The sequence below is a fragment of the Lactuca virosa genome, chromosome 1 (genome assembly GCF_052849685.1).
Source record: "Lactuca virosa cultivar CGN04683 chromosome 1, Lactuca_virosa_CGN04683_v6, whole genome shotgun sequence".
In the NCBI taxonomy this organism is placed as follows: domain Eukaryota; kingdom Viridiplantae; phylum Streptophyta; class Magnoliopsida; order Asterales; family Asteraceae; genus Lactuca; species Lactuca virosa.
In genome coordinates, this window is record NC_136426.1 from 12,529,089 (window position 1) to 12,541,671 (window position 12,583).

General features: G+C 32.4%; 2 protein-coding genes and 1 long non-coding RNA gene across 3 annotated transcripts; 1 reads left to right on the plus strand and 2 right to left on the minus strand.

Moving 5' to 3' along the window:
- The first annotated feature begins 1,716 nt into the window (after positions 1–1,716).
- LOC145132671 (beta-caryophyllene synthase-like) lies at positions 1,717–3,992 on the plus strand. Its single transcript, XM_079067561.1, has 5 exons — positions 1,717–2,160; positions 2,292–2,510; positions 2,619–2,757; positions 3,149–3,397; positions 3,546–3,992. Exons 1-5 carry the CDS (start codon positions 1,811–1,813, stop codon positions 3,837–3,839), a joined length of 1,251 nt encoding a protein of 416 aa, XP_078923687.1. The 5' UTR covers positions 1,717–1,810; the 3' UTR covers positions 3,840–3,992.
- A 146-nt stretch (positions 3,993–4,138) lies between these two features.
- Positions 4,139–6,210, minus strand: LOC145132681 (Low affinity potassium transport system protein). The gene is made up of 3 exons (XM_079067571.1): positions 6,061–6,210; positions 4,649–5,345; positions 4,139–4,513 (listed from the first exon to the last, which is right to left on the minus strand). The coding sequence occupies exons 2-3, from the start codon at positions 5,281–5,283 to the stop codon at positions 4,444–4,446; spliced, it is 705 nt and encodes a 234-aa protein (XP_078923697.1). The 5' UTR covers positions 5,284–5,345; positions 6,061–6,210; the 3' UTR covers positions 4,139–4,443.
- Positions 6,211–9,315: 3,105 nt separating this feature from the next.
- Positions 9,316–11,578, minus strand: LOC145132690 (uncharacterized). Its single transcript, XR_013718197.1, has 3 exons — positions 11,304–11,578; positions 10,046–11,070; positions 9,316–9,596 (listed from the first exon to the last, which is right to left on the minus strand). It is a non-coding gene; the product is annotated as an uncharacterized LOC145132690 (long non-coding RNA).
- Between the last annotated feature and the right edge of the window lie 1,005 nt (positions 11,579–12,583).

The window sequence follows — 12,583 nt, forward strand, 5'->3', positions numbered from 1 at the left end:
TCGCGATTTCAGGATCTAGAACTCGACGAGTTGATGGAGTAACTCGACGAGTTGGGTCAATCAGAATGTTGACTTTGACCCAAGCGTTGACTTTGACCTGGGGTAAAATGGTCATTTTACCCTAGGAAGGATTATCAGATTTTGATCAAGTGTTATTATGAAATTGATAGTCGGGGAGTCGCCGGAGCAGCAGTCAGAGATTCCTCACTCGATTTTTCAGCAGTCAGTCTTGCGAGGTCAGTTTCCTTCAGTAGGAACGGGTCTATGACACCAAGGCCGACCCGCAATATGATTATGTTAGTAGTTGAGTGTGGGCGAGACACGTATCTCCCAGTTAGCCGAGTGTGGGCGGGGCCCGTATCTCATAGCTTAGTTGATTATGGATATATGCCTGATTGATAGAATTAGTTATACTTGTTGTCTGTGTGATACTTGTATGTATGTCTAATAGCTGAGTGTGGGCGGGGCCCGTATCTCATAGCAGCTGAGTGTGGGCGGGGCCCGTATCTCATAGTAGCCGAGTGTGGGCGGGGCCCGTATCTCGTAGTAGCTGAGTATGGGCGGGGCCCGTATCTCAGAGTCAGCGGAGTGTGGGCGGGGCCCATATCTCCCGGTTAGCGGAGTGTGGGCGGGGCCCGTATCTCCTAGTTGCATGTTATGTGTATGGTATGTGGTAGTTTGGGAAGACTCACTAAGCTTCGTGCTTACAGTTTTCAGTTTTGGTTTTAGGTACTTCCACTAGCAAGGGGAAGGGCTCAGGATGATCGCATGGCACACACCACAGTTATAGCCTGGGATGTTTACACTTAGATATTTTTCTCATATGATTTTGACACAGTATTTGACATGATGTTTTGAGATACATGATTCTTGATTTTCTTTATGTTGATCGGTGATTCATGGTTTTATTATAAGTTTTAAAACGAAATTTTTGGACTGTATTTTTGGGATGTTTCAACCTATGCAATAGCTTGTAGGTATTCCTCCAATTTTCTAGTAGCGGATAATGAATTTGGAGCTAATAGTACTTAACAATTCCATCCAATAAAGAATGAATTTGGAGCTACTAGTAGGAGCAAAATAAACAAATCTTGTCAAAATAACATTTGCAACAAGGCTTTTTATAGTGTTTTCCTTGGAGATTAGTTGGAATTTCATTAAAACAATAAGAAGGATGTAAATTTAGTGATTTAAGGGTGTGTGAGTTGTTAACAAAAATAATTTTATGGATGTATTTTTGGAGGGAAATGAATGGTAGATCTCGAAGAAAAAGTAGGTTTTTCTTGTGCTGCAAAATGGCCAATAAAACTTTTTTTATATAACACCTAAAGTTTGAAAAAAGAAAATTATGTCATTTTATAAAATCTTTTTACATTTTTATACCATTAAACAATTTTTTACTTTTCATGTGTAAAATGTTCTTGTTTCCTTATTGCACCATATTTTTGCAATTTTATTTTAATTAATACAATTTGTTTTATCAGGTTTCACATTTTAAATAACTTTTTGTTTTAAAATAAGATTTTTATTTTCTTAAAAAAATGTTTTTAGACTAATTTCATTGGTGATTATTAAAAATCTCATTATTCATCGTGCCGTACCAATAAAATAAAACCAAAAATCACAAATAGAAAAATCTATAAAAAAAATAATAATAAAGTTACAACCCCATAAATAAGAAGATATATAAAGTTATAACTCGATGTTCCCAGTTCCCACCCATTTTCTTCTCTAACTCCCCCATAAATTATGCATATGCCATCTGAACCGTCCTTCAAGAACCAACATAATCAACAAATAGGGAGTTTACATGGATACCTTAACCAATGATGTTCAAGGCTTGATTGACTTGTACGAGGCAACCTATATGAGGATGCCAGGTGAAGTTACACTAGATGATGCTCTTATTTTCACAAAAGCTCGACTTGATGACATAGCAAAAGATCTTCAATGGGCGGCCAACAATATTGACACAATTAACCAAATACAACAAGCATTAAAACAACCTATACGAAAAAGGTTGCCAAGACTAGAAGCACTACGCTACATACCTTTCTACCAAGAACAAGCTTCTCATAACAAGTCTTTACTAAAACTTTCCAAGTTAGGGTTTGACTTGCTTCAGTCGCTACACAAGAAAGAGCTTAGTCAACTTTCCAAGTATGATACACCCTTAGCTAGCTCTTTGATCTTTCCTTCATTAAGCATCTAGTTGACCAAGAAATATAAATTCTGGGCTCTTTTTTTTTCTCTTGTTATTGTTTGATTATGTACACACTAGTTCATCATAGGTGGTGGAAAGTTTACGATGTGGCAAAGAATGTGCCTTACGCAAGAAATAGATTGGTTGAATGTTATTTTTGGGCACAAGGTGTGTACTTTGATCCTAAATATTCTCGATCCAGAATTTTCTTAGCAAAAGTTCTTGCTGTGATAACTATTTTGGATGATACATATGATGCTTATGGAACCTATGAGGAGCTACTTATACTTACGGACGCAATTCAAAGGTATATATATGCAGTATTAATCAACATTAATTAATATTCAGTAATTTGTTAACCTTGGAACCAAGATAAATACTGTATATATACTCATCATAAATTTTCTATGTATAGGTGGTCGATTAAGTGCTTGGATGTGCTTCCAGACTACATGAAACTCATTTACCGCATGGTTTTGGACGTTTTTACAGAGATGGAGCAAATCATGGCAACTGAGGGTAAAGCTTATCATATAGACTACGTGAAAGAGGCTGTAAGTTTCGTCGCCATTCATTTATTTTATACTACTTAATTATATATTTCTTTGTAAGAGTAAATTTAATCAATTCTTAATTCTTGGACTTACATTTGACAATGGTAAGGTTTTCACTATATGTATCTGGAACTTTTATCACTGCAATTATATGTTTTAATAAGTCATGTCGTCTTTTTGTTATATTTGAAAACTTTTAAATGTTATTTTATTTTGATTATCTTCAAGGATTCCCTGTTTCTACTCTTAATTTAGAAAATCAATCAAAATTGGTGTTTAAAAATGAGTATCATGTATTTTCGAATATTTCATACTAATTTTTGCATTTCTCGAAAGATCGTTGATCAGGTTGCATTTGTTTGTATCATTGTACATATTTTTGATTACTCAGATGAAAGAATACATGAGAAGTTACATGAAAGAAGCCGAATGGAGAAATGAAGGGTATACTCCAACAACCGAAGAGCACATGTCGATCAGTTTGATTAGTTGTGCCTACAAATTCCTGCTAATAGCAAGTTTGGCTGGAATGGGTGATATAATCACAGATGAATCATTCAAATGGGCTTCCACTTATCCTCCTCTTGTCAAAGCTTCTTGTAAACTTTGTAGGTTCCAGGATGATATTGTCTCCCACAAGGTACATCCAACTTGTGGTACAACTGATTAATTAACCTCCCTCTATTACAACAAGGAAGCTTAATTATATGTTAGTCACACTTGGTTAGTTTACGTTAAGAACACTTGTAAAAGTTAAAAAGTGCTAATGATGATGAACATGCATTTAGGAGGAGCAAGAAAGAGAGCATGTTGCCTCTGGAATTGAATGTTATGTGAAGGAGTTTGATGTGACTAAGGAACATGTCTATGATTTGTTCAAAGAAAAAGTTGAAGATGCATGGAAAGAAATGAATCGGGAATCCCTCATGTGCAAAGATGTTCCAATGCCTATAATTATGCGCACAATTAATTTGGCACGTGTAATTGAGGTCTTGTACAAGTATTCAGATAATTTCACACACGTTGGGGAAGAAGTGCAAAACCATATCAATTCACTTATGCTCCACCTTATGAGTACATGAGTTCATCTTCTTCATGACGTGTGTCTGATGTATGTGGAATTTGATCCCTTATCATAAAGATCCGATTGATCTTGTGGATGTTGAGCATGATCTCAACTTCTTAGATGTGCGGCGACTATGTGTTTAATATTATTATCAATATGGTTTTCTTTTGCTGTTTGTGTTTCAGAATTTGCATAATAAAGTGTGATTAAGTTCAAAATTATACCATTATATATTTGTCCACCTTAAGTTAACTCTCATTAGATAATAAAGAAAAATAAAAACATGGACTTGATGAAAGAGCAACAGCAGCAACATAAAGTTCAAACACACTCAATATTTTCATCATACAAACAGCAATTGACGAAAGACGATTTACTCTCAAAATCTCGATTAACATCAAGCGACAAAACTAGGGGAAAAAGGGAACAAAAGGGTGTTAATTACAATGAAACAAATGAAAACAACACAAAAACTTGGAAAGAAAAAGAAAAACAAAATTGAAATCCAAAAGAAATGGAATATAGACAGAAAGATGTGGTGAATCCAATGGAATAAACATTGGTGGTTAAGAAAATATGAAGCAGTCTCTGGTTTTGGGGGAAAAACTCTGGCACTGAAACTACATTAATCTGCAAGAACAACTTCTTTCAATCCCATTTTCAAACTCATCATCTGACCCACTGTGTTCACTGCAAATATATGCCAAAAATTCACCCAAAGTGTTTGAGAAACAATAATGATCAAACAAACAATATATGAGAAAATGACATTGACACCACAGTTATAAAGGAGGGCAAATTTGTAAAAAGCCACATATGACATACCTGGGCTCAAATTCTCGGACCATAAAAAGACCACCCCCTGAAACATCTGTCCATTGAACTCTCCTTTCTTTTTGTTTATGAATATGATCCACACCATTTGTTTCATTTTGTTGTATTTGTACATGCTTCCCCTCACCTTCATTCTCACCCTCTTTATCAACAGCAACAGAGACTGAAATAGTTCTTGCAGGTCTCCTCAAGCTGCTTCTAAGCAAACATGTATTTCTGACATTAATATCATCATCATCATCAACAACATCCAAATGAATGACTTTTTCTTTGACTTTTTCCAAATCAGGACTTTTGAGAGGATCCTGTGGGTCTTGGTGGTGGTGGTGGGTAGGGCCCACTTTTAAAGGGCACGGACTATCGAGTCCAGCGGCTGCGCGACCAAAGCAGAGATAGGAAGCGCAGCCGCGGATAATACGGTTCTTGTTGGAAGCCAGATGAAGGCCGGAATCGGATTGATGGAGGTCGGAATCGGATTCTTGGTCCACCAACTGGTACTGATTCCACGGTGTAACTCTCATGGGGGTTTCTTCGGTCTTTTTACCCAAGAGTAGAAGGGTTAGGCCCTTACTATACCCTAAAGCAGAAGATGAGAAAAACCCTCCTCCTTCCACTGATAATAACATCAGATTTTCTCATTTGGGAACATCATAAAGACTTTTTGTTACCAAAATGTAATTCAAACCACCTGCAGTGTAACCAGTAATTTCAATTATTCAATCCATAAATGAAAGAAATTTATCAAAAGTGAGGCCCATTATCATACCATTCTTATAGACTCAAGTAAACAGATATAATCAATCCCACAAAAATATTTCAAGAAAATTGAGAGAATCAATTGTTCTTTCTTTGTTTATCGGCGGCTAATAGGGAGGGATTCAGACGAAAATGAAATGAAACGAAATTGGAAGAGGTGTTTGAGATGATTGGATGATTAAATTCCACAAAAGTCAAAGTAAAAAATCTAGACTCCGCCATTGTCGAGAAGCTAAGATCAAGAAGCATTAGTTGATCTTCGAAAACTAGTTGAAACTACAGCTACGGTTTCACCAAGAAATTGAATGTCCCACGGAGCTTGTCCCCCAATGGCGCTGGAAAGGGTTCGATCCCAATCCTTGATAAAAAGAATACAAAAAAAAAAGCCAACAAATCGTATCGCTGAAAAGTTGTAGGAATCGTAAAGATTGAATCCGAAACAGACGATGAAACTACGATCTAAAGCACAGAATCAGATTTGGTAGTACTAATTAACAAAAAACACAACTCATAATCGCATTCATGGAACTAATACAAACTCAAGATTATAATTCAAGTGTGAAAAACCCTAATGGAATTCGAATTCTGTAGAGTTGCATGACAAAGTAGAAAATCCAGAGATTTATCGGAGGGAAAGTAGAACTCACGTATCTGAATGAATTAAAAGGGAGATTTCCGATAAGCTCCCGTATCTGCACCACCTTTCTGTAATTAATACTTCATCGTCTCCGATGGCCGGAAAATCTTTGGAACACAAAATGACAGCGGAGTGGTGGGGAGGTTTTTTTTTGTTGTTGTGTAAGATGCTGTTTGTTTTTTATCAGCAAAATGTTTGGATTTTGCTGTCTGCCGATTACCTCGGGTGGACCAAACGTCTGCACTCTGAAAAAAGAAGACGGTTTACTTTTTTAACATCTGCGGGCTACTAAAATAAACAGAAATCTAAATAAACTGATTTTTTTAAACTTCAAAGTGATTTTTTAATATTTTTATGACTTTGTTATAAATAATTAACGAATCTATATCAACTTTATGTATTATTATATAAAAAATAAAAATAAAAATTGTATGAATTAACGTATATATTTGATAAAAACCAACAACTTTGGTTGCAAAGTTATAACTAAAGATTATAATTAGTGATCAAAGAATTTGATACATAAATGGATGGAAATAAACTTTGATTTTTTCAATTAAATCCATTAAAAACGTACCATAAATACTTTCTCGAGAAATTGACGATACTATATTAAATAATGTTTTACAAAATTTGGCAAAAAAATATAAGAATATATTATGATTTTTTTTCATATTTATATAAACAACTTCAACGACTATTATTTTAATAAATCTTTAAAAATATTATGTTTGTATCGTCGAAAGTTTTTTTTTTTTTTTTAAGTTTTGTAATTTTTTTTTTCAAATTGTTTATCATTAATAAAGTTGGAAAAAATATAAATTAAAAAAAAAACTTAAAAAAAGTAAAGAGATATATGTTTTTTAGGCTAGAAGATGTCTGAAGATGTTAGAAGACTCTGGTTCACATCTGCGCCAAGAAGAGGGCGCGCAGACATTTGCAGTCTTCAAAAAAACAAACAGTCTGCGAAGGTTAATGTCTGCGCGTGGTCTGCGCGGCGCAGACAGAAGAGGTCACGCAGATCTGCAGAGAAAAAACAAACACTACCTAAATGGTTAAATTAAGGTGTCCCATTCCTCTATGCATTAATACTTTGTTATTTTTTCTTTTTCTCTAAAAGATCTATAAAAATAATTTATTTATATACATTTTGTAAGTGAATCATGTCACGTTTAAATTTTTATTAATTTTTCTTTTTCAAAATTGACTTGTCAATTAATTTTATTCTTTATTTATTTATTCTTTATTTATTCATTTATATGCATTATGTATGTCAACCGTCAAATGCTTGTTTTTGTTTTTAAATAGGAACAAATATAAACACAAATTTAAATAAGGTGTTGTATGATATTGTTTGATAGTACATAAATTTAAATCATCTAGTGTTATTTGATATTATTTGAGTCAGATTTAATTGAATCAAAATCTAATTAAATTAGAACCAGTCAAATTATATATGACTAAATAGAGACTTCTAGTTATAATATAAATTGTCTAATTTAGTTGAGTTAGGCCATCTTTTACTAGACTTGATAAAAAAAAATCATATCAAATAGTCTTAGCATTAAGTATTATAAATCAGCATTTTTTTAGATTTATAAAAAATAGTTACCATTTGGCGAACTAGAATATTGACATTTGGAAAGAGGCAAAATTGGTGTGCCCTAAAATGATTTAATTAAAGGCTTCCATTTGGTTTCTATTACTTAAAAGACTGTTTTTAAAAATGTATTATTAATCATATTAAATACGTATATTACATCATTTAAATATATTATTAAATTTGGTACGTATAAAATGGTTTGATATCAGGTTCATTTTCCATTTTGTTTAAATGGTCTTTAGCTGTTTCGCATCATTAGATAACAAGTTTGATGATATATATATATATATATATATATATATATATATATATATATATATATATATATATATATATATATATATATATATATATATATATATATATATATATATATATATATATATACTAGTTATGAACCCGCACAAAGCAGCGGCGACAAATAATTTCCTTCGGCAATTAGTTTTCTTTCGAAAACATGTTATGTTATTATGTTAGAGAATATCATTTGTCATCGGTTTGTTACTTCTCTCTTAAAAGTGAATCTCCAAAAGTGTTCAAGCATATGAGTAACTTATATCGAATCTTCAAATTACAAGACTTCAAATAATATTCTTAAAGTTAATGTTTTTCTTTTTAACGAATAGTTATTTATATCCTAGCGGTAAATATGTACAATGCAACTATGGCGAATAATTAAATATCAATAAATAATTTCGTTTTGGTTATGTTCATTTTGTTTTCATTTCGGTTAACCGAACATGTAACATGTTTGGTTTTTTGGTATGTTTAATATTTATGATTTTTGTAGCTAATGGTTAATTGAAAAACAAATATTTATATATTTATTTTTATTTTGGTGATTTGTTTAAAATTTTAGTTTAAGTATATAATGAATTGACAAAACGTAAACATTTTAATTTTTCGATATAATGTCTATTGTCAAAAGCTATTTCATTTTTCTATTAAATCATCGATCAAACATAAAATATATCATTATTGGAAACTTTATATATTTGATTAAATATTCTTTGTTAACGTTTTTGATTTTGGGTAGACGGGATGTGAATTATGTTATTAATGTGATTATTTGTTCATAATTTAAAATTATCGATTTGGTTTTTGAAAACTCTTTACCTCTAACCTATATATAAGCCTTTTGGTGTAACATATCTTATTAATGTGATTTGTGTCGATTGGTTTTTTTCACACTTTTAAAGTATAAAAATTGTTTAATTCAAATAAAGCCATAAATAATTAGTATAAAACAAATAGTGTTATGATTCTCACAAACTACCTACATTTTACGTTTTGAAAAACAATAAGTTTGGAAATCTAAGAAAAAAAATACATATAACAAAGTTACTTTACAAACTTTTCGTTATAATACAATATCGGATCAACAATATAAATTAGATCCCTTACTAAAATTATTGACCATTTTGGCCCCTAAAACATTTTTAGAACCTTCTTCGTTAAATATTTCAAATGAGATGTCTTTAAATATTTCCTAATCTCCAATACAGGCTCATTTTGATTCCTTCAAAATACGTCTTTAAACTCAGGCTTGAAGGTGTAATCATTTGGATCAAAGGTTTCATGTACATTAGCACCTAAGTATGAATTTCAATGTTATAAAGGGAAAATGGTTAGAATTTTCCAAATTCCAAAAAGATGAAAAAAAATCACAATAAGATAACCCTTGTCATTTGGAAAATATTTTGATAGTATATTGTCATCATTGTCTTTCTAAAATTTACTTCAATCATAATTTATGTCCAATCAGTTAAAAAGGTTTCCCCTCATTTAAGAGTAACAAAATGTCCATATAATCCATTGGTTGAAATGAATGTTTCCCCATCACATTTGACCTTTGAAAACCCGAGGCATTGGACTTTTCAACACGTACACAAATCATCACAAGTACCATCCATATTTCTCTTGATTTCCATTAGTCATAATCTCTGCATGACATAAAAAAATATAAGGGTTGAAATATGGAGATTTTTAAACAAAAAATGATAAAGGTTTGGAGGACACAAAGTGATTAAATATTAATTTTTTATATATGAAATATATGTGTATATAATATAACTAAACTAAAGTATCATATAGAGATAAACAACATCCAATTAACATCTTGCCAAAACACAAAGCAAGGTCTTTATCAAAAAATTGTCTCCATCCTTCAACATAATAAACTATATCGCCATTAGAAGTTGACCAAACACCAACTTTCAAAACATTTAACACTTAATATATACAAATACTTCATCTATAGCAAAATTTTATTTAGGCTCTGTTTTCTTGTCATTGCATGTTTGCATAATAAACTTTCAGAATTGGCAAATAAAGGAGCAGGGAAATCAGAGAAAAGAAATAAAATTTCAGATCTTGAAGCACTTTGATTTACCTGACCTGCAGCAGGAGAAGATGGAATATAAACTGAATTCTTTTCATTTTGAATTCTATGAAAAACATTTCCTCCGTTTTAAAAGGTACCTAGTAAAGGTATTTCATCTGGGTAACTTGGTTTAAAAAAAAGGTCAAAACCTGCAAAAATGCTTGAAAATATGAGCTTTTATTAATAATGACAACACATGTAATGGGGGATTCTAGCGAATTGTCTTTAACAGGGGTGGTCTGAGGCTACATCAAGGCGGGTCTGGAAATCTGGAATGAAGAAGAGGTTTATTTTTGCACCATAAGAACACAACCATGCTCATAAATTTCATTGTTCGCATCTTTGAATTTTGAAAAATTCTTAATGTCGAACACTTTAGCTAACCCACATCCATGAAACTATAAATGCATATAAATTCAGGAGTGTCAGTAATAGCTTATAATTCCATACTCCGAATCTCAATGTCGAGTAAACATCTTCCCCACCATGATGAATAACTTCATTTAAAAAAAAAAAGATATATCCTTAATCCATCTCAGGTACACCTTTCCACTACATATAACTGTAGTTACTTAATTAACAGCCATGGCAACCAAGAACCCTAAATAGAACCCTAAATCCATATATATTTCAACAGAAATCCAAGTCAAACATGATAAAATAGGCTGAAAATAACAATTTCATCATAGATAATGTTAATGGATGAAACAACATACCTATGAAATTGATCAACTACACCAACAATAGAAACATTTTCCAAACATTCTCCAAGATACTTGATGTGATTATGCATTATACAGAAAATGTTAGTGTAATTTTCAGTCACAATCAAGTCCAAAATATAACCCCATGTAATATTAGAGTGAATAAATCTCAGAAAAAAAAGGCACATTACTCATTTGCGGATGCAGAATGGGAATCCAAAAACGAAAGTCTAAAAAAATACAACGAATAACCTTGTGTCATCCCATTGCTCCCCTTACACATGAGGTATTCAAAGATATAAATAAGAGTACACATTGTAAACCAGATTCCTACAGAAAACCATAAACTTTTAGCAAAGTCCACTTCCACAATAAGTAAAAACAAAGATCCAAAAATGAAACATCAGTTGTCATCATGTAATAGAACAGAAATGAAAACTTTAAATAAGAAATACGAAATTGCCTTGTTTTAAGGTCTAAGACACTTGTGCATCGTCTGTGCGCACACAATTATATAGAGAATGTAAGCGATGAATGTAAACAAAAATAAAATCCTATCTTACATGAAAACGGCATCATAAGACATGATGGAAATCGTCGTCGGAGGCGTTGGCACATTGGAACCGGTTGGAGGCGGAGGTAGGGTCAGCATTGATGAGTATTGGCGGGGTTGGAGAGCGAGTTAGGGTAGAGAGGGGGGGGGGGGGGGAGGGGGGGAGTGAGAGTGACGGATCGTAGTGGGTTGTCGTTGACGGAAAAGTGCTACGAGAGGACATACTGATACGGTGGGTGGTGTGAGGTTGGAGAGCAGATGGTGGTGAGGACGATGAGTCTGGCAGATGAGATACGATGTCACTCTTATAATTAGGGTTTTTGCTATATATATATTGAATGAGCATAAATTGATTGTATATAATATAGTAGATGTTGTACCTCTTAAATTTCAAGAGATGTCTAAAATGATATATATATATATATATATATATATATATATATATATATATATATATATATATATATATACACGGAGTAGTTCAAATGAGAACCATAAAAAATTAAGAACTCTAAAAACCCCCAATTAATTAGTAATATTTACACAGTACTCTTATTAAACATGTTAAAATCCTAATTTTTTGTGTTTTTTGTATTAAAAGTGTAATAACTCATATCGACAAAAAATATAATCAGGTTATATTAATATAAGACAATGATTAATTCAAAATTTATGGGTCAATTAGAGGCCAATTATGAGGCTTAATATCCAATAAAAAAACGTCACTTTGATTAGGCAGTAAAATTCGAGCAAATGAAAGGGTTTCATCAGTTATACACTTAGGCATTATATGTAGCACGAAAAATCGAATGGAATCCTCACATAAATTTTGATAATCGGCTTAGAATCGAGGATGAAATCAAAGTAGGAAGTTCGTAAAGCATTTTCGGAGTTGTGTTCGAAATCAAGGGTGCATGTAGCGTGACAATGTAACGCCCCAAATTTCAAATACCAATTTTAATTTAACATGGTCCCAAAACTTCTAAAATTCGAAAATTCAATTACTAATGTCATTATTAATAATAATAGCGGAAGCAAATAGAAAATTTAAGTAAACACTTGGTGCGCTACGTCTTCCTCAAAACTTGTCGCCTTCTTCAAGTCTAAGTCTTATCCTTTCCATTCCCGCTGCCACTTGCTACATTATTTCCTGGGTTGCGTGCATTTAAAATTCTAATGGGTAAGCCTAGGGCCTAGTGAGTTCGTGGTTTTCATGCATATTGACGTCAATAAAATAAAAACAAATGCAACAACTTATGAAATATAATTCTTTCCACCATTGGTGACACA

What these genes read in the sequence shown, in the direction of transcription:
- LOC145132671 (XM_079067561.1), top strand. Translation starts at nt 1,811, where the DNA reads ATGGATACCTTAACCAATGATGTTCAAGGCTTGATTGACTTGTACGAG. An exon ending in GAGCTTAGTCAACTTTCCAA is followed by an intron (nt 2,161 to 2,291) that starts GTATGATACACC and finishes AGTTCATCATAG; the next exon opens with GTGGTGGAAAGTTTACGATG. An exon ending in CTTACGGACGCAATTCAAAG is followed by an intron (nt 2,511 to 2,618) that starts GTATATATATGC and finishes TTCTATGTATAG; the next exon opens with GTGGTCGATTAAGTGCTTGG.
- LOC145132681 (XM_079067571.1), bottom strand. Translation starts at nt 5,283, where the DNA reads ATGTTATTATCAGTGGAAGGAGGAGGGTTTTTCTCATCTTCTGCTTTA. An exon ending in GTCCGAGAATTTGAGCCCAG is followed by an intron (nt 4,514 to 4,648) that starts GTATGTCATATG and finishes ATATATTTGCAG; the next exon opens with TGAACACAGTGGGTCAGATG.